Source organism: Rousettus aegyptiacus, unplaced genomic scaffold, assembly GCF_014176215.1.
Source record: "Rousettus aegyptiacus isolate mRouAeg1 unplaced genomic scaffold, mRouAeg1.p scaffold_m13_p_4, whole genome shotgun sequence".
Lineage (NCBI taxonomy): Eukaryota > Metazoa > Chordata > Mammalia > Chiroptera > Pteropodidae > Rousettus > Rousettus aegyptiacus.
Genome location: NW_023416307.1, coordinates 54,693,729 through 54,720,233, shown reverse-complemented (window position 1 = coordinate 54,720,233; position 26,505 = coordinate 54,693,729). Strand labels below are relative to the sequence as shown.

Genomic DNA, 26,505 nt, shown 5'->3' with positions numbered 1-26,505 from the left:
TCATCTTGGATAATGTGTTCTTCATTTCTGACTGGATCCCTTTTATAATTTCCATTTCTACTTTTCTGGGTTTTTTGTTGTTGTTGTTGTCATTGTTGTTTATCTCTTTGTTAAAGTTCTCACTGAATTCATCTGTACTTCCCCTATGTTCATTGAGCATCTTTATAACCAGTGTTTTGAACTCTGCATCTGCTAGATTGCTTGACTCCATTATTCCTGAATCTGTTGTATTCTCTCACATGTTTTCTGCTTCTTTGTCTTCCAATTTTGGCTGCCTTTCTGTGTCTGTTTCTATGTAGTAAGCAAAGCTCCTAAGTCTCCTGGTCTTATTAGCGTGGCTTTGTGTGGTAGGTGTCCTGAGAGGAGTTCAGCTCCAGGCCTAGTTTAGCCCCAGCCTGTGACTCTCCAGGGCCACTTGTTAAGATTCAGCAAGCAATCTACAGATGCTATGCTTATAGTTGCCTCACGAAACCACACCAGAAACCAAGGCCAGCTGCCTCTACTGCGAGTCTTGGCTCTGTTCAGCAAGGAAGACATGACTCACCAAGGATCCACCAGGATGTGGCTTGGGTGGGGTCATGAGTTGGGGGAGGTGGAATTTCATGGAAACCTCTGGGTGAAGAGACCTCTGTTATCCAGTTTGATGACATTTCAGCTATTACTGCACTGCATCTACACACTGGGAGAAGGGAAGGGTCAACAGAGGAACAATGCATACCACTAGCGCTTCTGTGCAGGAGAGATCCTTGCCTCTGGCCCTCGCTCCAACAACTCAGTGTGCTCCTGTAAGTCCCTGACTTCCCTACCCCCTATCCCAGCAGCCTACCCGGTGCTGGTGCTCAGAGTAAGCAGGTCTGTCACCACAAAAGTGAGCAGACAGGTCTCTTTTAAGTGGTGTCTGAAGCTGCTGGCTGTTGCAACCTCTGTCTCACTCAGTTTTGGGGCCAGGCAGCCTCACATCCTCTCCCTGTCCTACCTTCTACCATTGTAGGGTGATTTCTTATTTCTCTACCTGTTGCAGGGCTTTTTCATCTAGATCCCAGGTGACTTTCCTTGCTGTTTGCTCTGTGTTTCTGTCATAGCATTGATTTGGTTGCAGGAGGGATGAACAAAGCCTCTATCATCTAAACCATATTTTTTCTTCACTCCTAGCTCTTTTATTTATTTATTTTTTTGGTGAGGAACTATATTCTGAGTTTGTTATCTACATTGTTCTGCAGGAAAATTAAGACTATCTTCCTCTTGACAATCTTGACAATGTTGTGTTTACAAGTCTAAATAAGGAAGATAGTTCAGAATCAAGAGAGAAACACCCCAGTGAAGAATCATAAATAGAAAATGGATTTTGCTGTTTTGTTTTGTTTTGTTTTTTAACTAATTTAGTTGAGAATTCTTTGGAGATCATAGAACATTAGTCGATTGGTTAAGGACATCATGGCATATTCATATTATAATAAGCTCAGTAACCTTTAAATAGATTGAAGTATATTTACACAGTTTTTGTAGAAATATTTTCATGATATACTGTTGAGTGAAAAAAACAAGTTATATATCTGATTATACATTATATAATATGACATGTATATGTTCTTATAGGTTTTAAAAGAAAATGAGGTTATGCAATGAATTTCTTACACTGTTCTCACTGGGGAATACGAGTTTTAGATGAACTACATGCTGCAGTTTATCTTTCTTTTCATCTTTGAATATTTATAAATATATTTTATTATAAAAATGTTTCCATTAAAAATAGTTCTTGGAGCACTAAATACCTGGCTGAACGAGATATAGAATCACTTTTTTTCTGACTTATGTGGTCCTTTATTTCTTTAAAAAGCTATAGCACATTTTACATTGAAATTAATTCCTTTCTAATATTTCACATATTAGTCTTATTTACTTTATGATATTATGAGCTCTTTATGTTTTTCTTTTTCTTTCCATTGTGTTATTATGAAAACTTTCAAATGTACAGAGGATTTGAAAGAATTATAATGTGAACACTCAATTATACTGTGTATACATACACACCCTCACATACTTACCACCTAAATTTGACACTTGTCATTTTCCTATATTTACTTTATTATACATCTATCCAACCATCTATCTGTATTACCTCTTAGGCTGTATTTTAAAATAAATTGCACATATCAGTATACTTCACCTCTTAAAATTCCAGTTAATGTGTATCATTAACTAGAATTGAATATTTGTTTATAATTTTTGAAAGATTTTTGAGGTACAATTTATATACAGAGAAATCACAAATTTCATTGTACCATTTGATGAATTTTGACTAACGTAGACACTTGTGTAATCCAAACTTCTGTCAAAATATATAGACTATTACCTTCACTCAATAAAGTTCCTTCAAACCCCTTCCCAGTCAGTTCTGCTCAAGTTAACCTGATCTTTTTCATCATAGTTTAATTTTGCTTGTTCAGAATGTAATATAAATCTAATCATACTACATGTACTCTTGTGTTTTGCTTCTTTTATTAGCATAATGTTTTGAGAATCTTCCATGTTTTTGCTCCTCTCAGTAGTTTTTATCTTTTAATTGTTGAGCATATTTCATTGTATGAGTGTACCAGTTTTGGTTTTTGATTTTCTTGTTGGAAGCCTGGGCTGTCTCTAGGTTGTTATGTTTAAAGTTGTTAGAGCCATACTTATACAAACTATTGTGTTGGGCATATGTTTTTCATTTTCTTGGTTACGTACATACGAGTGGCATTTCTAGGTCATAGGCCAGGTATATGTTTAGTTTTATAAGAAACTGCCAGACATTTTTCCAAAGTGATTGTGTTATTTTACTCTTACCAACAACCTTTGCTGGTAGTTTTTTTTTTTTTTCTTTTAGGTGAGGCAACCCTTGGTTGACCTCACAGATTGCAAGGACCTTGTTAGCTTACAATCCCTTATTTTTTATTTTTTATGTCTACAGCCCCTGTTCTTCTTAGGTGGTCTCCCATCCAAGTACTAACCAGGCCCGACCCTGCTTAGCTTCCAAGATCAGATGGGATTGGGCTTGTTCGAGGTGGCATGGCCGTAGACACTAGTAGTTTTTTTTTTTAATTAAAATATTTTCATTTTAGTGGTTGGATAGTGGTATCTTGTGATTATAATTTTCATTTCCTTGATGACTGTTTTTACATTTTCTCTCTTTCAGACAGTTCGGCATGGTTTTCCTTATCAGCCCACAGCATTAGCTTTTGATCCAGTTCAGAAAATCTTGGCTATTGGGACAAGAACAGGTGCTATACGAATGTATCCTTAATTTTTGGTTCATTATTTACTCTAATAAACCCCATTACATTTCCTTAATAACTCAGGTAAGTGAAATATTTATGACCAGATAAAGTTTGTTGTTTCTTTAGAAGCAAGTAACGACTGAAAATGAACATTGTCAAATTTCTTGGCACATATTTAATGTCTCTGATATAAGTATTGATGCCCCTTCTTTAGTTCCTGATATTGGTAATTTTTATCTCCTCATTTTTTCCTGATTAATCTGGATAGAAGCTTATTAATTGTATTGAATTTTAGAAGAACCAACTTTTGGTTTCATTGCTTTTTTGTATTGTTTTCCAATATTCTATTTCATTGATTTCACTTTGGTCTTTTTAATTTTTTTATTTTGCTTAACTTTGGGTTTAATTTAATCTTCTTTTTCTTGTTTCTTAAGACGGAAACGAGGTTATTAATTTGAGAACTGTCTTTTCTAAAATATACCTATAATGCTGTAAATTTCCTCCCAAATTTTGCTTTAATGTCATTCTATTTTTTTTAAATTAAACTTTTTATGTTGAGATAGTTATAAATTTAATTGTAATTGTAGGAAACAATACAGAGAAATCCCATGTACCCTTTACCGAATTTCTAATAGTAACATCTTATAAAACTATAATGTCACAGCCAAGTTATTAATATTGACGTTGATACTTAAGGTACAGAACATTTCTGTCATCACAAAGATTCCTCATGGTGACCTTTTATAGTCATATCCTATCCTTCTAATTCTCCCACACCCTCACCTGACTCCTTAAAGTCACTAATTTGTTCTTAATTTCAATAATTTATAAAAGAAAATCATATAGTATATAACCTTTTGGGATTGGCTATTTTTTTCTCACTCAGCATAATTCTCTGAAGATTCATTCAAATTGTTGTATGTATCAGTAGTTCATTTTTTTTTTTATTGTTCAGTAATATTCTATGGTATAGATGAAGCACACTTAGTTTAACCATTCACTTATTAAAGAACATCTGGTTTCCAGTTTTGGGCTAATATGATTAAAACAGCTATGCACATTTGTGTGCATGTTTTGTGAGAATATAGGTTTTTCTTTTGTTACAAATATCCAGGGGTACATTTGGGGGTGTGTTGCATGTTCGTTGCATGTTTAGTTTTTTAAGAAGATGCCAAATTATTTTCCAGAATAGTTGCAACATTTTAAATTCCCACCAGCAGTGTGAGTGCTCCTATGTCCCCACATCATTACCAGTATTTTGTTATTTTTATTTTTTATTTTAGCCATTCTGATAATTTTGTAGTGATATCTTGTTGTGGTATTCTTATTTATTCTAATTACTAGTTCTGTGTCAGATATATGGTTTGCAATTATTTTCTTCCAGTCTTTGTCTTTTCCCCCTCTTAATAAGATCTTTCAGAAACCGGTTGATCAATTTTTACTTTATAGATTGTGTTTTGGTATCACCTCTTAGTAGTCTTTTCCTTACTTTGCATCTTAATTAAAAAAAAAATCTTTTTCTAAGAATTCTGTAGTTTTCCATTTTATATTTAGATATAGGCTCTATTTGGAGCTAATTTATTTGTATTGTCTTTGTCCGGTTTGGGTATTGGGGTAATACCATCTTTGGAAGTGAATTGAGAAATGTTCCCTCCTCTTCTGTTCTCTGGAAGAGATTGTGTAAGCTTGGTGTTAATTTTTTAAATGTTCGGTAGAATTCTCTAGTGAAATTACCTGGGTCTGGTGACTATTGTATGAGAGATTTTATATTAAAAATTCAACTCACTTACATTAAAAATACAAGATTTTATATTATAAATTCAACTCATTTAAAAGTTATGGGGCTATTTTGGTTTTCTAGTTTATCTTAGCTGAATTTTGGTAGTTTGTAGTCAATCTTACTAGTGGTTTATAAATCTTACTGAGTTTTTTTGAGGAACCAGCATTTGATTTAATTGATTTTCTCCATTTTTTAATTTTAAGTGAGGTTTAATTGAGGTATAATTGACATACAACATTGTATTAGTTTCAAGGATAGACTTTATTTCTTTCTGTACTTATTTTTGAACTTATTTTTGAACTTATTTTTATCTTTTTTCAAATTTCTTGAAGTACGAACTTAGGTTATTGATTTGATATACTTTTTCTTTTCTAAGGTATGCATTTAGTGTTATTAATTTTCCTCTCAGCACTGTGTCAATGGGTCCTACAAATTTTGATACACATGTTTTAATTTTCATTCAGTTATATATAGTTTTAAAAATTGCCTTTAAGACTTTTTCTTTGAACCATGAATTTTTTAAAAGTGTTTTATTTGGCAAATATTTGGACATTTTCTCGTTGTCTTTCTGTCAATGATTTCTAGTTTGATTTCATTGTGGTCAGGTAATACCTTGTATAGTTTTAATTATTTTAAATTTGGTAAGGTTTATTTTATGACCTAAGATATGATCTGTCTTTGTGGATGGACTCTGGAAAAAAACATGTGCATTCTTTCATGTTGAGTAGAATGTTCCATTTTTTCAACTAGATATTGGTTGCTTGTGTTGTTTAGTTCTATATCTTTGCTAATGTTCTGTCTGATAATTCTGTCAAATCCTAAGAGTGGAGTAAATTAGGTTCTCCAACAAAATTCTGGATATATTTATTTTTCTTTTCAGCTTTATTTGTTTTGCTTTCTGTATTTCGATTTGGTTTGGTGTGCACTCATTTAAGATGGTTGTTTTCATGGTGTATTGATCCTTTTATTATTATGTAATGTCTTTATTTGTCTCCAGTAACTTTCTTTGCTCTGAAATATGGTTTATTTGATATTAATATAGGCACTCCTACTATTTAAAAAGATCAATGTTTGCATGGTATATCCATTTTCATCCTTTAACTTTAAACTCATCTATATCATTGTATTTGAAGTGAGTTTATTATAGACAATATATTGTTGGATCATTTTCTTTTTCAGGTATAATTGACATGTAACATTATATTGGTTTCAAGAGTACAACATAATTATTTGATATTTGCATATATTGTGAAATAATCACACCTATAAGTCCAGCAAACAGACATCAGAACAGGCATTTATTTTCAATTTTTTTTTGTGATGAGAACTTTTAAGATCTATTCTTTTAGCAACTTTCAAATATACAGTACAATATTATTAATTATAGTCTCTATATTGTGCATTACATCCTCAGATTTTATTTATAACTGGAAGTCTGTACCTTTTTAAAAAAGATTCGTTTATTCATGTATTCATTCTTAATAATTCAATGAGATCTGTTTCTAAGAAAGGTAAAGGATGGGTGGGGGAGGAAAAATAATTTTTCTGTCTGATTTATTTCACTCAGTATTATGCCTTCAGTGTCCATCCATGTTGTTGCAAATGGCAAGATAGCCTTCTTTTTATGATTGAATAATATTTCATGAGTATGTGTTTGTTTATATATATTTCACATTTTCTTCATTCATTCTTTAGTTGTTTCGATGTGTTGGCTATTGTAAATAATGCTTCAGCGAGCATTGAGATGCAGATATTTCTTCAAGATATCATTTTCTTAAGATATATACCCTAAAGTGGAATTGCTGGATCATATGGTTAGCTCTATTTTAAAATTTTTGAGGAACTTCTATACTGTTTCCCACAATGGGTGTACTGATTTATATTCCCGAAAAAAGTACATGAGGGTTAGCGTTTCTCCACAACCTCATCAACACTTGTATCTCTTCTCTTTTTGATGATAGCCATTTTAACAGGTGTGAGGTGGTATCTAATTATGGTTTAGATTTGCATTTGCCTGTTGATTAGTGATGTTGGGCATTTTTTTTTTTTTATGTACCACTGGCCAGATGGAGAAACATCTATTTGGATCCTCTACGTACTTTTTTCCCTGTTGAATTGTATGAGTTCCTTATATATTTTGAATATTAACCTTTTATCTGATATATGGTTTGCAAGTATTTTCTCCCATTTCACAGGTTGCTTCATTATTCTTTTGTTTATTTTGAGTCTCTCTTTTTTCTTGGTTAGTCTAGCTAAAATTTTATCAATTTTGTTTGAAAAAAATAGCTTTTAGTTTCATTGAAGTTTTTTTTTTTCTATTGTCTTTCTAGTCTCATTTCTATTCTGATATCATTTCCTTCTGCTAACTTTGGGCTAGTTTGTTCTTTTTCTAATATTTTGAGATATAACATTAGTGTGTTCATTTTAGGTCTTTTTCTTAATGTAGTGATAAATACATTCCAAAAATTTCCTTTTAAAACTACTTTTCCTGCATTCCATAAGTTTTGGTATGTTTTATTTTCATGTTCATTTGTCCAAAGATACTTTATGATTTTCCTTTTGCTTTCTTCTTTGACCCGTTTGTTGTTTAGAATTGTGTTGTTTAATTTTCACATATTTATGAATTTTTCACTTTTCCTCCTGTTATTAATTTCTAGTTGGATACTATTGTAGTCAGAAAAGATACTAAATATAATTTTAATCTTCTTGCTTCATATGTGTCCCAACATATGGTCAGTTCCATTTGATGTACAGTGTTATTCAGATCTACTCATTCCTTATAATTCTGTTAAGGATAAAATCTCCAATGTTAATAGTGGAGTATTTAAGTCTCCTACTATTATTGTATTGCTGTTTATTTTTCCCTCCCATTATGTTAATATTTACTTTAAACATTTAGGTTCTCCAATGTTGGGTATATATATATTTATAATTGTTATATCTTCTTAATGAATTGGGATTGTAATGGGTGTATATCTCTGTATTGTGATCTTGACTGATTTTGACTGATTCTATTTTATCTGACAAAAGTATAGACACTCCTGCTCTCTTTTGGTTACCATTTACATGGAATAGCTTTTTCTGTCTCTCCAATTTCAGGCTGTATGCATCTGTAAAGCTAATGTGAGTCTCTTGTAGACAGCATATTGTTAGATTTTTTTTTTAAATTCATTCAGCCACTTTATGTTTTTGATTGGTGAATTAGTCCATTTATCTTTAAAGCAATTATTGATAGTTAAGTACATATGCCTGCCATTTCTCTAATTATTTTCAGAAATTTTCAAGTATTGTCTTCATATGTGACTTATCTTTTGTATATGTGTTTTGTGTGCTTTAATTCCTTTCTCTTTATCTTTTATGTAACTACTATGGATTTTCTTTTTGTTGTGACCACGAGGCTTACATAAAACATCTTACATAAAACTGCCTATTTTAAGACACTAACAACTTACTTTTTAAAATTAGTTTCAGGTATACAGTACATTGGTTAGACATTTATATAGTTTATAAAGTGATCCCCCTGAATACTTTATCACCAATCTGGCTCTATATGTAGCCATTACAGTACTATTGACTATATTCCCTATGCTGTCCTCTACATTTCCATGACTGTTTTATACCTACTAATTTGTACGTCTTCATCCCTTCACCTTTTCTCCCAGTCCCCCAACCTCTCTCTCCTCTGGCAGTCACCAGATTGTTCTCTGTATCTGTCTCTTCATCTAGTTTGTTTCTTTTGTTCCTAATTCTGCATATAAATGAAATCATGTGGTATTTATCTTTCTCTGACTTATTTCATGTGGCATAATAGCCTCTAGGTCCATTCACATTGTTAAAAATGGTAGGATTTCATTCTTTTTATGGCTGAGTAATATTCCATTGTATATATAAACCATAACTTGTTTATCCAGTTGTCTGTTGCTGGGCATTTAGGTTGCTTCCATATCTTGGTTATTGTGAATAGCCACTGACATGAATATAGGGGTGCATAGCTCTTTATGAGTTAGTGTTTTGGTTTTCTTTGGATAAATACCCAGAAGTGCAATTACTTGGTCAAAAAGTAGTTCTATTTTTAATTTTTTGAGAACCTCCAGACTGTTTTCCATGGTGGTTGTACCAATTTGCAATCCAAGCAACAGTGTACAAGGGATTCTTATTCTCCACATCCTTGCCAACACTTGTTGTTTTTTGATTTATTGATGATAGCCATTCTGACAGAGATGAGGTGCTATCTCACCATGGTTTTAATTTGCAGCTCTCTGGTAATTAGTGATATTGGCATCTTTTCATATGTCTATCAGCCATCTGTATTTCCTCTTTTGAGAACTATCTATTCAGGTCTTCTGCCCATGATTTTTTGTGTTGAGTTGTATGAGTTTTTTATAAAATGTGGAGATTAGCCCCTTATCAGATGTATCATAGGTGAATATCTTTTCCCATTCTGTAGGTTGTTTTTTCATTTTTGTTGATAATTTCCTTTCCTTTGCTATACAAAAACTTTTTAGTTTGATGTAGTCCTATTTGTTTATTTTTTCTTTTTCTTCCCTTGCCTGAGGAAGTATGTTAGAAAATAATTACTACTAGCAATATCAAAGAGTTTACTATGTTTTCTTCAAGAAGTTTTATAATTTTGGGTCTTACATTTAAGTCTTTTATCCATTTTGAGTCTATTCTTGTATATGGTATAAAAAGGTGGTCTAGTTTCTTTTCTTTTTTCTTTTTTTGGCATATATCTGTCCAGTTTTCCCAACACCATTAGTTGAAGAGAACATCTACTTTGTTCGTCTTTCTCAAGATTGTCATGGCTATTTGAGGTCTTTTAAGGTTCCATATATATTTTAGGATTACTTGTTCTAGCTTTCTGGAAAACACTTTTGGTATCTTGATAGGGATTGCATTGAATCTATAGATTGCTTTGGATAGTGTGGCCATTTTAATGATGTTGATTCTTCCTACACATGAGCAACAGTATATACTTCCATTTATTTGTATCTTCTTCAATTTCTTTTTTAACAACTTACAATTTTCTGAGAGTAAGTCTTTACCTCCTTGGTTAATTTGATTCCTAGGTATTTTATTGTTTTTGATGCAACTGTAAATGAGATTATTTATTACTTTCTCTTTCTGAATGTTTATCATTGGTGTATAAAAATGCAATTCTGAATATTAATTTTGTATACTGCTACTTTACTGAATTCATTGATCAGTTCTAACAGTTTGTGTGTGTGTGTGTGTGTGTATGTGTGTGTGTGTGTGTGTATTTGTGTAATCTTTAGGGTTCTCTCTATATAGTATCATACTATCTGCAAATAATGACAGTTTTGCTTCTAACTTTCCAATATGGATGCCTCTTACTTCTCTTTCTTGTCTGACTTCTGTAGCTAGGACTACTTTTAATCACACAAAAATGCAACACTTTTTCTACTCCTCCTCCAACATTTTATGGTATTGTTTTCACACTTTACATTTTTTATATTGTGCATCCATTAACAAATTACTGTGGCTATGGTTGCTTTTAAATTATCTTTAGCTTTTATAATAGAAAAAATACAGGTAATTAATATACTACCATTATAGGATTAGGACGTTCTGAATTTAACAATATATTTACTCTTACCAATGATGTTTTATACTATTATATGTTTATGTTTTTACACAGCATCCTTTCATTTCAACTTGAAGAACTTCCTTTATCATTTTTATAATGGCTAGTCTAGTGGTAATGAACCCCTTAGCTTTTCTTTTTCTGAGGATGTCTTTATCTCTCCTTAAACTTTTTTTGGAGGACAGTTTTGCTGGGTATAGTATTCTAACTTGGCAGTTTTTTTCTATTATCACTTCGAATATATCACTCTGCTATGTCTTGGCCTGCAGAGAAATCCACTGATAAGCTTATGAGGATTTCTTTGTATGTGATGAGTTATTTTCCTCTTACTACTTTCAAAATTCTCTTCTCGTCTTTGACCTTTAACATTTTGATTATAATGTGTCTCATAATAGTCATGATTGAGTTCATCTTGTTTAAGTCCCTTTGTGCTTCCTGTACCTGGATGTTTATTTCTCCCCCAAGATTTGGGACTTTTTAATTATTACATCTTTAAATAATTTTTCTTCCCCTTTATCTTTTTTTCTGGGACTCTCATGATGCAAATGTTTGTTTGCTTGTTAGTATCTCATAATTCAATTAGGCTTTCTTTATTCTTTTTCATTTCTTTTTTCTTTTTCTTTCTCTAACTGGTTAATTTCAAATAATTTGTCTTCAAGTTTGCCAAATCTTTCTTCTGCATGATGAGAGTTCTTGTTGAAACTCTGTTGAATTTTTCCATTCTGTCATTGTATTGTTCAGCTTTAGGATTTCCGTATGATTCTTTTTTATGGTCACTATTTCTTTATTAAATACATTTTGTTCATGAATTGTTTTCATGATTTTGTTTATCTGTTTTCTCTTGCATTTCATTCAGTTTCTTTAGCTGATAATTTTGAATTCTTTGTCAGGCAAATCATAGATCTCCATTTTTTTCGAGTCAGTTACTGGAGCTATATTAGTTTCCATTGGTGGTATCAAATTTGCCTGATTCTTCATGAACTTTGTAGTCTTGCATTGGTGTCTTTGTATTTGTGACAACAAACACTTCTAGTCTTTACAGACTTGTTTTAGAAGTCAAAGACCTGTGTCTGTTCTCTGAGTTGACAGAATTACCTCTGAAATTGCAGTTGTGCTGGGTTGGAGCCACTTATGAGGCTGTTACTGCATCTGCATTGGGTCTGTGGTTAGTGGACTTGTTACCAAGGCTAAAGCTGGTGTGGATCCTTTTTAGTCCCTGGGTGGATACAATTGCCTCTAGTACCATGTTCTGTGGGGTGGCACTTGGACAAGGGTCCTCAAACAGTGGGCCTATTGCCAGCTATACTGTAGGTGTAGGCTCCTCCAGAACCCTGGGAAGTCCATTGCCTGGTCACCAGGTGGGTCCCTGATGGTTCCCTGGTGGGTTCCTGGTGGGCAGGACTGACCCTTAACTGTGACTGTCAGGACTATTTCAGATTTCACAGGCAAAACTGAGGTTCACAGACCCAGCTCTGCAGGCATGGACAGGAATGTTTCCCTTCAGATCACTGGATGAGCTGGATTGGTCCCTAACCATGGCTAGAGGGGCTGGATGGCATATAGGGCCCTTTCAGGATCTCCTGTGGTGCGATCATGTCTCTTGCCAGGTCGCTGTGCTGGTTAGACTGCTTATGGTTTATAACTGGAAGGGACTGAAACTGAGAATAGGGCCCTCTTAAAGTCTCCAGGGTTACAGACAGGAGTGTTTCCCATCAGGATCCTGGAACTTCAGAACTACTGGCTGACTATGGTTGTGAGGGGCCTAAGGTTGTGTAAAGGGCTGTTTTAAGTTATCTGGGGACACAAATGGGAGTATTTCCTGCTTAGTCCCCATACCAGTATGCCTGCTAATGAGCTATGGCTGGAAGGGGTCTGTAATAAAGTATGGGACCCTATCAGGATCTCCAGATGAAAATGTCTCCAGCTGGGACCCTGGACCCTTAAGACTTCTAGCAGACTGTGGCTGTAGGGAAACTGGAGCCATGCGCAGCGCCCTTTCAGGACCCTCGGAGCACAGATGGAAATTATTCTGTTCGTTACCTATGCCAGCAGGCCTGCTCAGCACAGCAGCTTAGCATAGACTGAAGGAGGAGGTTGGATCCCTTTCAGGATCTTTGGAAGTGCAGACAAAAGTGTCTTCTAAAGGGTCCATATGCCAATGGGGCTGGGATGGTCTGGAGCTCTGTTATAGGGCCATTTCAGAATCTACAGACTGATTGAATTTGTCAGGCTTACCTTCACAGGCCCCTGCACTCAGCCAAGAGGGGTGGAAGCTGATTCAAAAGCATTTTCTAGATCCACAGCTAGGACCAATATCCGAATGCCTATTACCTGATGCATGGGTGAGCGCCACTCCTCTGGGTCCCTTGGTGTATGGCATTTTCTGGTTACAAACGTAAAGCCAGACAGGCAGAGCTATTGCTGAGGTCTTAGGAGTACAGAGTTATTTCCATTTCTGTAGCCAAGACCACAGTCAGTGAGTCAGCCACCTGGATGTGAGCCTACCTTCTCAAAATGACTCTCTTCATTCTTAAACTGCACCAGGGTTTCACAATCTCCTACTTGGATCTGGAAACTTCCATGAAGGTAATTTTATCTGTGTATAATTTGGATGCCAAATTATTGAGGGGGAACACGTGTGATGAATGTTTTATTTGGCCATTTTGCTGAGGTCCTGTGGTATATAATGTAATTTGCATCAACAAAGACTAAGATTTTTAAATTATTTATGAAAATTAGGTTAACTAAAAAGAAAAACATCAGTTATTAAGTTAGTTTCTTCTTTACTAATTAATATTAGTACTAATTACAATATTAGAATCCTTAACTTTTATTTATGTTAGACTCGGGAGACCTGGTGTTGATTGTCATTGCCAACATGAAAGTGGTGCAGCTGTCCTGCAGCTCCAATTCCTGATCAATGAGGTAAGGATTTTCTCGACTATTTATTTCACACACACACACACACACACACACACACACACACACAGCATTCATTTATGTAATCTTTTTTATATTATGATGCTAAATGCTTGAAGATACATATGTATGCAATATTATTCATGGTCATATTTTTCATAAAACTGTACTATGTCCATTTATTAGATTTTAAAAGAGCTTATTAGAAGATTTCGTTGTGATGATGTGGCATAATTTATAGATTATTTAAATGTTTTTTTTTAAATTACTAAAATTCTTTGATTGTTTTACTGACCATTAAACTTTTCTTTTATACATTCTCCTACCACCAACTTAAACTTTGTAGTTCAGCACCAATTTTATATTTTGTCTTTATCTTCCATAAAAAAATCGTTTCACTTATTTACCTATGGTCGTTTTATCTGTATATATCTCCATATGCATTTGTTGGTATATATATGCCTTTGTTTATGTATCCATAGCTATTATGACAATAGGCTGCCTACCCTATCCCTATTTTTATAGACTTATGGTGTTGATAAACTCCCTAAAGAAAAATTATGTATTTATAATGCTAAGAAAGTTTAAAGATCTTCCATTAGTTGAAGGCTACTTAACAACTTCTTGACTCACATTTTTTACAGTGGACCCTTGAGTCTTCTTGAGCATTTTTATGTTAAATGAGCCAGGTAGTGCAAAAATTCTTTAAAAAGTTTTTGCTATACAAAATCTCCTAAGGTACTTTGCAGATTGAACTCAATAGCTTGAGAAAAAAATGAGGCACTACTCATTACTCTTATGGCATAAACAATGATTTTTTAAATTCAATATCTCCATATATTTGTGTATATATCTCTTTCTAAGAATGTATAATCATAAGCATGGGTAAAATGGTTCATGTAACTTTGTATCAGAGATACCTGAAGCATGAAATATTTGTGGTATTGGCAGATGTCCATTTTTAACTTCTCTTGATTCAAAATCTTTCTTAGAAGGCTGTGAGATTTTCCTTATTGACAAACCGTGTACGCAGTCTTGCTTGGGGTACCCAAATGAGAGAGGGAGATAAGGAAGAAAAGGGAAAACATTAAAAAATTTTTTTTGTAATAGCTAGTCATTAGTATCTAGAATGACAACCTTTCTGAAGTCTGTGTTACTCTGCAGCTCCTAGATGCGAGATCTCAGTCTGTTGGATATGTATTGGCAGGCATAAATTGTTTCCCAGTATTTCCACTGGGTCCAGTCCTCTGAGAATTGCCTTTATGGCCCCAAATTTGACTCTGTGCTATGTAACTAAGAATGTATAAAGACAAACCTTTAACATTCTTTCGTTGTTTACATTGTTTATCCTAAACTACTCACCTTGATCTACCTCACACTCAGGTTCTGTACCTTTTCCCAAACTTCTCAGTTTCTGACCTAATGATTGGTATTTTCATACATAGTTTTTAATCTTTTCATATATCTTCTGTAGTGCTTCTTGTAGAGTCACTTTGCTTTTGTAAATGAGCCCTAGATACCCTGCTGATGTGTCTTATATCTCTGTTGGCGCTGTCATGCTCAATAGTCCTGTTTACTTCCCTCCGATGATGTTACCTCCTAGTTTTGTCATAGAATAAATATTGACTTCCTTTTTAGATTTATTCAACTATTACACTAAAATATTATTGACATATGTTGCTTTATTTTAATTCCATTGCCTGTGGCATATTGTATCTTTTGTATAACATAGAACTATTTAATATGGAGAATGTTTTATTAATTTCAGTATCACATTTTATTCTCATCTTATCCAAAATGATTTCACTTTCCCAAGAAATAAGATCAGTATCCTATATGTCAAAAAATATTGTAGCTTATCAAGCACTTCTAAGAAATCTAAATAATTTTCCAGTTTGTATACAAGAAACATTTGGGAATAGATTACAAATAAAATAAGCAAACAAACATAAAAATTCTCAAGGCATGTATGGGGCATGTTTTATTGCATGGAATGTAATGATCTGTGAATTCATACTCAAGTGTACATATCAATGCATACTTCTTTGAACGCGTGTATATACGTATATACAAATATGCAAATTATACAAAGTTTTAAAACATTTTAAAATGGATATAGTCTGATTATAATTGGCTTTTTAAAAACTATTTTTCTTTGAGACTAAAATCACAGGTAAAGAATATAAAGAGAACCCTTGTAGGATACATGAACATTTTTGTCTTAGGAATTGTTATGGAAGGGCATTTATAGTCCTATCTTCTTCTCTTCTCTAATTCCTAAAGAAGAAATAAATTCTAAAAATATCAATAGCGTTTATCTTAGTCTTTAAATGGAGTAATCATTTTTATATCTGTGGTCGATGTTATAAACTATGAAAGATTACCTGTAACAGAGCACTTTGGGAAGTAAGAATTTTTGGTATCTCAGGACCACCATGATTCTGCAAGGTCACTTTTATAGAACACATTAGATATTCTAGAGTAGGTTTAGGATCTGTCATAGGGCAAGAATTGACATTTTTATCTGGGAAACTATAATGGTAAAATTTCTAACATAGATTAAGATGATATTACTGAAATCAGTGAAATAAATAGTTTGTGTGTGTGTATGTGTGTATATATATATAAATACATATGTATGTGTATGTGTGTGTATATAAATGGCTGCCACATATGACTTTGTATATATATGGCAGCTAGTTATCTGGTGTCTGCCATATTAATAGAGAACATTGTATTGTATTTGAAATAGGATTCATTTGTATTTGGAGGTCTTATAAAATGAATCTTAGTATTATTTTTGAAGTTATACTGAATTCTAGTTGGAAAAATGTTTTCTTTTGTTATTGATGTTTTCTTTATTATAGATGAAGATTTTTGAACTGTAAAAAATTTAATTGCACTAAATATACTCTTTAGGAAGAATATATAATTTCCAACCACAATATATAGAAAATTCTTACAAATAGGGAATTTTTATATGACCAGATTGAATTTTAAAACTGGGTTGGATATTTGCTTCTCTGTAAAGCTATGTAGTATATGTATGAATAGTAGAAACAAGAGGATTAGACTAAGTTTTTCCCTAAGGAAATGCAAACAGATTCTTAAGAGTCACAATGACACTTAACTGTAATTATTTCTCTATATTGATATGTGTATATTTCTTGAGATAGTCATCCTGTTTTATAGTTTACTTACTTCTTCCACTCCAGAGTTCTTAGCATTCCTTGAAATTTGTGCAGTTGACCTTCCTTGTATTTCTAGGTTATATAGATATAAGTAGCTCTTTAAGCAATGAACAATTCAGTAAATGATCTTGTTTTTGTTTCACAAAAATCCCTAAATTAAGTAAATCACTTGCTTAATTTATCTTCTTTTTGTTCCAGGGTGCTTTGGTCAGTGCAAGTTCAGATGATACACTTCATTTATGGAACCTTAGACAAAAAAGGCCAGCTATTCTTCATTCTCTTAAATTTAACCGAGAACGGTAAGGATGTATGAGTTAACAATTTTTTAATGTACAAGAAAATAATTTCCAAGTTTTAGATTAACTTTTTTTTTTTTTTTTTTTTTTTTTTAGGTGAGGCAACCCTTAGTTGACAGCACAGATTGCAAGGGCCTTGTCAGCTTACAATCCTTATTTTAAAAAATTTGTTCTGCCTACCGCACCTGGTCTCCCTAGGTGGTCTCCCATCCAAGTACTAACCAGGCCTGATACTGCTTAGCTTCCAAGATCAGATGGAATTGGGCTTGTTCAGGGTGACATGGCCATAGACTAGATTAACTTTTGAAAGACTTTTTTTTATAATATTAGTAACTAGAAATAATTCAATATTTATGCTTGCTTTTATAATAGTTTATTTTCATAGGAAATTTATAATTAATATAGATTTAGTCATTTACTAATGGGGAATTCCTAACCATTTGTCCTCTTCCCTATAAACCAGTGCTTCAGTAATGATGTATTCTTTTTCCTAGGCCAGAGTGCTAAAAACCCTGACCTAAAATTTGAGCCAAGTAAATAGTAAACATATTTCTAACCTTCGGATCATGTCAGTTATAGCCTACACTTTCACCCTTTTGCTTAATTTTTTTTTTTTTACATAAAAAATACTGAGACAAAAGTTTTAGATATATAAAAATGTTGGTACTGTTGAGCACTACTACATATCCAAGGCTAATGTTTAAGATGGTAATTTGATCAAAATTCAAATCTCCATTTTAGAATGAAATATTAATAATAAGAAAGAGAAAGTTAGGCAAATAGATATGGGAAGTGTTATTAGATTTTTTTTTGTATCAAACTGTACCAAATTTTAATGTTTCTATGTTGGATTCAACCAGCCTGGAACATAAAGCACATCCACTTAATGGATAATATACCTTAGGATTAAGTAAAATTTGTATTTTATTGTCCTTGTAATTTGTAAAATATTCTGATATTTGTTTATTATTTGGGAAACAATCACACTATTTGCAGTGAATGGGAATGGCCATCACAGCAAAATTTGGTGTTCATGAAAGAAAAACCTCTGAGAGGTAAATTTATGCAGATTAGCAAGTTCTATTCAAACTGAAGTAGGTGAATAATAGAGACAGGCGGTCATTTCTGAGGGCTCAAGATAATGTTCATTTCATTTTGTCGAATGGTTATAGTTCATAAAGAATTATCTCTATATTGGTAGTGCTTAATTAAGTAAACCTATTTTGTAGGTATAGTGAGAAAAAAGGATGGCAGCTCTACATTCTTCTCTATCTGAAGCTTTTTCTTTTTCTTTTCATCTGCACACTACGTTATTTAAATTATTAACATTCAGTATTCTCAGTAGTATTCATGAGTATTATGTCCATAGTATTTTAAGATTCAGCATCAGTGGAAATTTTTATTGTATCCAGTGTTTTTTGAGATGCACGTTTCTATTTTGGATGTTCACTAAAACTAGAAAGGACTTCTTTCTTTAGATTAGATGTAATTTTGGTTATTTTATTTAAATTTTAAAATAAATAATGAAGCAGAAATTTCAGATGATTAAATTTAAAGATGAGCCAAGAGTTGTTATACTCTTGTTTCTTTACCACTAAAAATATTACCTACTCAAATATTGCCATCCTGATTTTTTGTTTGTTTCAGTTGTTTGAGGAGATTTGACCCTACACTTTTGTGTAGGTAGATGGATTGGTCTTTCGGTGACAATTTTTTAGTTTTCCTTCACTTAATGTAATAATTTCTCATTTATTCCTGAGGGATATTTTTGGTAGATACAGGATTCTGAGTTGAGAGTTATTTTCTTTTTCTTTCTTTCTTTTTTTTTTTTACTAAAGTTATTGGGGTGACATTGGTTAATAAAATTATATAGGTTTCAAGTATATAATTCAGTAATACATCATGTGTATGTTACATTATGTTCACCACACAAAGTTAAATTTCCTTCCATCACCATATATTTGACCCCTTTTACCTTTATCTACCTCCCCATTTCTTCCCCATTTCCTCTGGTAACCACTAAACTGTTGTCTGTGTCTATGAGTTTTTGTTTGAGAGTGCTTTAAGCACTTGAATAGTGTTCTACTTTCTTCTGGCCTCCTTTTCTGATGAGAAATCTGTTATCATTGAAATTTTTTTCCTATAGTAAGGGTGTTATTGCTCTCTTGCTGCTTTCAAGATTTTTTTTTTTTTTTTTTTAAGTTTTCTGATGTTTGGCTATACTCAGTCATGGTTTTATTTCATTGTTCGGTTTTTCTCAGCATCTTGAATATTTTTATCTTTTGCAAAATTTGGGGAGGTTTTAGACATTATTTCTTTGACTACATTTCCAGTTCCATTCTATTTCCCTTTCCCTCTGGGAACCTGATAATATGATTATTAGGTCTTTTGTTTTTTCTCACAGGTCTCTGAGTCTCTAGCATTTTTTTTTTCATCTATTTTCTGTTTGTTGTTCCAGTTGGATAATTTATATTGTTTCATCTTTGAATTTGCTGACTCTTCTGTCCCTTCCATTCTGTTGATAAGAATATACCTATGTATAACATAGGTTTAAATGTTTTCTTTATCGTAGTTTTAGTAGTAAAGTTTGCATTTGGTTCTTTTCTATCTCCTGTTTCTTTACTCAGACTTTCCATATTTTTATTTCATCTTATTCATACTAGCTTATTGTATTTCTATTATAACTTCTTTTAAATATTTATCAGTGAATTATAATGTATGTATCATCTTGGTGTTGGTATCTATTGTCTTTTTAAATTCAAATTGAGAATTTCCTATTTCTTGGTATGATAAGTGATTTTTTTTTAAGTTAAAACTGGACATTTTGGTATTATGTTATGAAACTATAGGTCTTATTTAAGCCTTCTGTTTTGGTTGAGTTGTTTTGAAATTTCTCTGCCATAGAAAGGACAGATGTCATCTTGTTACTAACAGGTGGAGTAGAAGTTCAGTTTCTCTAGTTGTTCTTCCTGATATCTGGGATAGGTGGAGATGCCTCATTACTGCTGGGTGGGGTGAGATTATGGCTCCCCGTTATACTTTTATAATCCTGGCCTCATTCCTGCTCCCCACATGGCCTCCTCTAAATCAATTCTCTCATTCAAAAATTAAAAAATTCTATGAATTTAAGCGAAGGTAGAGAATATTTTTTCTTTTGCTGTAGGAGAATGAGAATAAGCTTCTCTGAGGTGCTTATGTTAGAAGAAATTGTGATATTATTCCTTATGAACTACAGAGCTTAGGCTTATTTTTAAAATTTGACTTGTGTTTGACAGTTTCTTAACTAATTATAGATGACAAAATTGACAGAGTTTATTACTCTCTGATTAGTTGATTGGCAGCCAATTAAGACTATGAATGAAACTCATCTACATTTTCACTTATATGTTTAATTTTGTCTCTTGTATTATAGTTCTAGCTAGGTACAGGTTGTCCAAAATTTTACATATTTTTCTTAAAGAAATTTTAATTCTTTATTTCTTTATTTACAGTTTTTTCCACTAAAATTCTTAAATATCAGCCTTTGACTTAAGAAGCTAAAGGAATCTTAGGGTAGCTATCTGTCCCTTTCCCCGGCTGTTGTTGTAGTTCTCATTATCATCATTATTATAATTATCATTAGCCATTTTGGAGAGACTACAAAGCTGTAAGCCTTTATCCTTGCTACTTAGTAATTTAGGCTCTTATCTTGACATGAGAGTAAGTAAGCAGCACTCAGTCATCCACAGAACAGTGTTTCCTAAGATGTAGTTTCATGGATTATCTATATCAGAATCATGTTGAGAAGTGTTTCCTAAACTTTAATGTATATATGAGTTGTCTAGGGTTCTTCAAAAAATGCGCTTTCTGATTCTGGGTGGGCCTGAGATTCTTAATTTCTCCTAAGCACTCAGGCAATGTCCATGCCTCTCTATGGATTTCATTTTGAATAGCAAATTTAAGGATAATTGTTAAAATATCAATCATATATTCCATTTCAGATATGTGGTATCATAATTTGTGTAGCCGGAATCTGGTAATATGAATTTTAATGTTATATTTATTTTTACCAAAAGTTAAGAATTTTTGCTATAATTTAGTAGTTTTTTAAAATTTGTTTTTTATTTCCAGTTGACTTTCAATATTTTAGTTTCAGGTGAACAACATAGTGATTTATATAACTTTCAAAGTGATAAATATAGGACCTATTTAACAGCATACATAGTTATTACAATATTATTGACTCTATTCCCTATGCTATACTTGACATCCATGACTGTTTTGTAAATACCAATTTGTACTTCTTAATTCTTCCCCCTTTTTCACACATCTCCCTAACCTCTTCATCTGGCAACCATCAAAATGTTCTCTGTATCTATGTTTCTATTTTACTTCTTCATTTATTTTGTTTTTTAGATTCCACATGTAAGTGAAATTATATGGTATTCGTCTATCTTTGTCTAATTTATTTTACTTAGTATAATATCCTCTAGGTCTATCTATGTTGCGAATGTCAAGATTTTATTTTTTTATGATGGAATAATATTCCATTGTATATATGTACTATATCTTCTTTATACATTATTCTATTAATGGACACTTAGGTTGCTTCCATATCTTGGTTATCATAAATAATGGCTATTATAACTAGGGTATATATCTTTTTTGAATCAATGTTTTGGATTTCTTCATGCTGCTATAATTTAATGGTTCTTAACTGTGGTCATGCATCAAAACCACCCAAAAGAGTTTTAAAACAGTATTGCTAGATGTAACCTTAGAACAACTGAATTGTCATCTTTGGCATTTATATTTTCAATATCCACAATCATTATATACCTGATTTAGAGTTACCAGGTTATAAAGCATAATTGTAAATATTATAGAAGGGAGTGGAACCAGAGTCCTCATGCTTGGTACTAGAGGTTTCACCTGGATCCAGACGAAAAATAGGGCTAAATTGAACTAATATTAGAACTTAGAGGAAAAAGTTTCAAAGTTGTAATTTCTCACTAAATTTCATAAAGCATAATTTCTTTAATTTTAAGCCATTTGCTTTTTAAAATATATTTTTGGCTTGTGTATTGACAGTGTTTTTCAAACTAGAGTCGATGAGCATAGTCTTGGGCTTGAGAATTTTCCACAGTAATTTGATCGTAATATTTTTATTTTTATAATGAGACTAATGGAAACATACCAAATGATTTGAATAAACCATGAAAAATAAACTGCCACACAGATCCTATATATGAAGTTAAATTTTCTTGTATAGTTATGTTGGCACCAAATAGTGTTATTTCAATTGTTATGAATTAATGAAATGACAGAAGTGGACTATGCATGTGTATTATGTATTCATACCAAATGATTGTAAAATTTTGTGATGATATACTTTGGAATAATTCAGAACTGTTCAAGTAGGGGCAAGTGGTGAGAGAGAAGCACAGAGTAAGTACAGGAACACAAAATTCAAAAGAACCTGTGCAGTCAGAACCATATCCCTATTGTGAAGTAATTGTATTTCTGTAAAATAATTAATCTGTGGTAAATTAATGTCATTAATTTGAATTCTAGTTGTAGTTTTATTTGTGTTTAATTTGTATTGTTTTATGTGCATATAAGAACCATAAGTATGAGGAGTTTATATATTTTCTTTTTGTTATTGATAGGTAAGATAATTTATTATTATTTTTATTTCTTATGGTGACATTGATTAACAAAATCCAGTAGGTTTCAAATGTACAATTCAACAGTAAGATATATATATGGTGTGTTCACAGTTTATGTTATTTTATATATCAGCTAAAGAATTTATAAAAAAGTCAAATTGAGGATCAGCAAAAAAATTTTAAAAATCTGTATATTATTCAAGCTTGAGAAACATTTATTTTGTTTATTATATATGTAATATATATCAAATTACAGTTACTTGATCTCTAATGGCCCAATTCAATATAATTTTCAATGTTCATTTTCCTTGATTTCCTTGATGAATTAATTCATCCCTCCTTTGAACTTCTTATAGCAATTAACAATTTTACCTTTATTTTCTTATTCGTCTATTTGTCTTATCTCTTCTATTGGATGGTATGTTTTTTGAGGGAAAAGAGTAGGTGTGTTGTAATAAAGGACAGTGCATTTTACAAAGAATTACTCAGTGAAGTTTGAATAAATGATCAAAGGGTGGAATTCTATGAATGTCTTAGATGATTTACTATAGAAGAATGATAGTGAATATATATGTAAAAACAAGATGATTTTTACAAGGCTCACATATAACAGAAAGTTCTTTATATTGAAGGAGGTGTTGATAGAAATACACTACAAATGAAAGTGTAACTATTAAATACAATAATAAATTAAGTTGTATAAGGATATTGATTTAGTTGCTTATTAGAGTCATCAAACATACAGTCCAATAGTAATCATGCCATCTTCCTTCCCTCTCCCTCATCTATGTCAATCATCTTAAGTATATCACATTACTATTTTTTATTGGAAATCTTTCTTAATTAGTTCTTTACCTACTACCCATCTGTTGGACATTGGACATAGATGGAACCCCTTCATCATGAAGGGTCTTAGTTTATTGTCAGTATGAATGAGGAAAAAAAGTGGTATTCATTCCAGGAATAGTTCTAATCCTGTTTGGATCTTCTTCTTGTATTCCATTGTTATTGTACTGTAATGTCTGTGTACATTAGAATTCTGCTTCTTGCTTCAGATCTCATTCCTGGAACCTAGCAGTTCTTAGACTTTTCTTCTTCACTTTGGAAATGACTATGTAATATTAATGTTTTTTTCATTTTCTACCTGAACTTTTATATTTGTGTCTACTTTTATAGGATAAGTGGGATTTTTCCTCGTTACTCTCCCTGTGATTCAGAAAGAGTATTCTTAAATTCTCTTTAAAATGAGTTTTCTATTTCTACTTAGAGTGAATTTAAAATTGGTCCTTCATTGCCTGGAAACATGATCTCATCAAGTTATTTCCTGTGGAACATAATTAAATATTTCCTGGCAACAGGAATTCTAGACTTTGAGTTTTAATCAGAATTGTCCAATGTCATGTAGGTTAGTTACACTTTAATTAGATTGTCAAATAACTTTTTGTGTATGGAATAGCATGGCTTCTAGTTTTTTAGATATTGTGTGCAAGGTGCTTTCAGCAGAATACTTTTGAATAGATGAAGTTTGGTTTAGAGAGGCAGGTTGAATAATTCACTGAACCAGACAGATTATAAATTTGAGGGACCAAATGTTTAGTGTTATATAAAGAGGTACAAGATGGAATCTTGTTGGGACTCTACTATTCACATTCTTCTTTTTTTTTTTTTTTCATATTGTTCTGTTTCTCTGGCATTGGAATTCTGTCTAGAACTTCTAACAATTTACTAGCTCCTTTCATGAGTAAACTCTAGGAAATATTATAATTTAATAAGTTCTGTCAAGAGATAACTGTGATCTTATCCCCATTGTCCTTTTAAGAGTAATCAAAGAGCACGAGTAGGCCAAACTAGAAAGAGTGATGATGCCATAAAGAGAAGACTCTGGTAAACTCCCAGATTTCACATATAGGAGTCATGGTTGCTCTCCCTGGCTGTGGAACAGGTTCCCAGGGTTAGTCAGAAAGCCTATTGTGAAGATAAGGCAGAATAAAAAAATGAGGGAATAGTATGTTATAAGCTTTCCTTATACTAAGATGTCAAGCATCTGAATAAAAAGTAGATAATTTACCATCTTGTATAGACATAGCTACAAATTCTCTGAGAACTCTGAAATTTATGTTTCTAATGTACTTAATTTCTATTTGAATTGGATATTACTGGAAAAAAAAAACAAGAAACAGTGTAGCTTGGTAGAAAGATGATAATTTTGCAACCAAGCAAGAATGGATTTTAATTCCAGTTTTGCCACTTACTAGCTGTCAGTCCTAGACTAGTAAAAATAAAATTTTTGGCCTTAATTTCCTCTTAGTAAATTATATATATATGTATTATATGTATTTGTCTGTAGTGCTGACAGATATATGTATATACATGTTTTGTGCTGTTTTCAGTATCAGAAATAGTATATATTAATGTCTATGTCAGATACTTAATACTATTTATTATTATCATTAGTGTTTATTATTATCATTATTGTTTTTAATGATATATTATTCATCCTATACTCTCACTAATAATGAAATTCTACTTTAATGTATAGTAAATTTTCTTGTTTATATAGCTATCACGATATAATAAGTATAAGGAAAATATAATGCTGACCAGAAATAAAATTTAGATATTTTAATTGTAATTTTCTTTCTTTCAGAATTACTTACTGTCATCTACCTTTCCAGAGTAAATGGCTCTATGTTGGAACAGAAAGAGGAAATACACATATTGTAAATATTGAATCTTTCGTGCTTTCTGGATATGTTATCATGTGGAACAAGGCAATTGAACTGTAAGTTTGAAGTTGAATATAACTTTATTTGGCTTAAATATTTCATATGGTTATATAACATATATCAAATTATAGAGTTATTTGAAACATTGTAGCTAATTTATGATTAAATGAGTGAAAACATTTATTCTTTAGATAATTATATCTCTTTCAAAAATGTATCTACTTCTTTAGCTGTTTGTGAAAGGCTTTTCCCCCTATACTTTTAATCCTATAAAATCAATAAATAGGCTGAACTTAATGCTTGTTTTAATAATATTGTTTTAGGGTATTGATAAAAACCCAAGTAAACTTGAGTGATTCAATTATAGAGCTTTTATACAAATTTAATATTAGTATAAATCATAATAGATGTATCATTTTATTTCAGTCGAATGTGCTAAGGTAATTACAAAGAGTTTATTATCTAAACAGATATAATATTTCACCACTTTTGCAATATTGTTTCCATATTTATTTACTTAACAAATCCTTTTTATATTTCAAATTAATAGTACCTGAAATAGTTGACTTATACTTTACCTATATATTTATATGATCTATACTTTATGATTTTAGGACTAATTAATTTAAAAATATATATTTTAAAAGAGGGTAAACTGGTGAAATTAAAGAGTAAGATAAGGTTCTTTTATTTTTTATAGTAGAATCTTACACATGTAATTTGGCATCAGAATAGAATTTACCATTTACATAAATCCAGTGTTTAATAGAGTTGAAAATGTCCTTGAAATATTCTCAAGAAATTATTAGTAGGCAACACCTCCTGACTGTGTTTTTGGTTTACTTAGGCCACATTTCCAAAAGTGTATCCCATGGAAATGTAGAAGTAGTGTGATAGATATAACTTTAAATACCAAGTTACAATCTCCCTGAGTCTTTTAATTGCTCTCTACCTCTTGAGATACATAAGAAAATGCATGCTACTTCCTGTTGATCTGTGTTAAGTATATGGATCAATAATAAAATATGTATTTAATTTTAACAATTTATTTCATAAATATAATTTTGAAAACAAATTTTTAACATT

At 31.9% G+C, this 26,505-nt stretch overlaps 1 protein-coding gene and 2 pseudogenes across 7 annotated transcripts in view; 1 reads left to right on the top strand and 2 right to left on the bottom strand.

The window, feature by feature from the left end:
- STXBP5L (syntaxin binding protein 5 like) overlaps positions 1-26,505 on the top strand; it is a 243,509-nt gene that overhangs the window by 28,594 nt on the left and 188,410 nt on the right. For 6 of the 7 annotated variants that reach the window (XM_036218792.1, XM_036218791.1, XM_036218789.1 and 3 more), the window contains exons 3-6: positions 3,173-3,270; positions 13,483-13,564; positions 16,948-17,048; positions 25,341-25,475. In XM_036218792.1, the coding sequence (XP_036074685.1) occupies positions 3,173-3,270; positions 13,483-13,564; positions 16,948-17,048; positions 25,341-25,475 (416 nt within the window). Of the gene's footprint in view, positions 1-3,172; positions 3,271-13,482; positions 13,565-16,947; positions 17,049-25,340; positions 25,476-26,505 lie in introns of those variants that run through there. The other variant, XM_016158814.2, reaches the window with a different exon arrangement.
- LOC118601799 lies at positions 2,939-3,057 on the bottom strand (annotated as a pseudogene).
- LOC118601977 lies at positions 17,219-17,337 on the bottom strand (annotated as a pseudogene).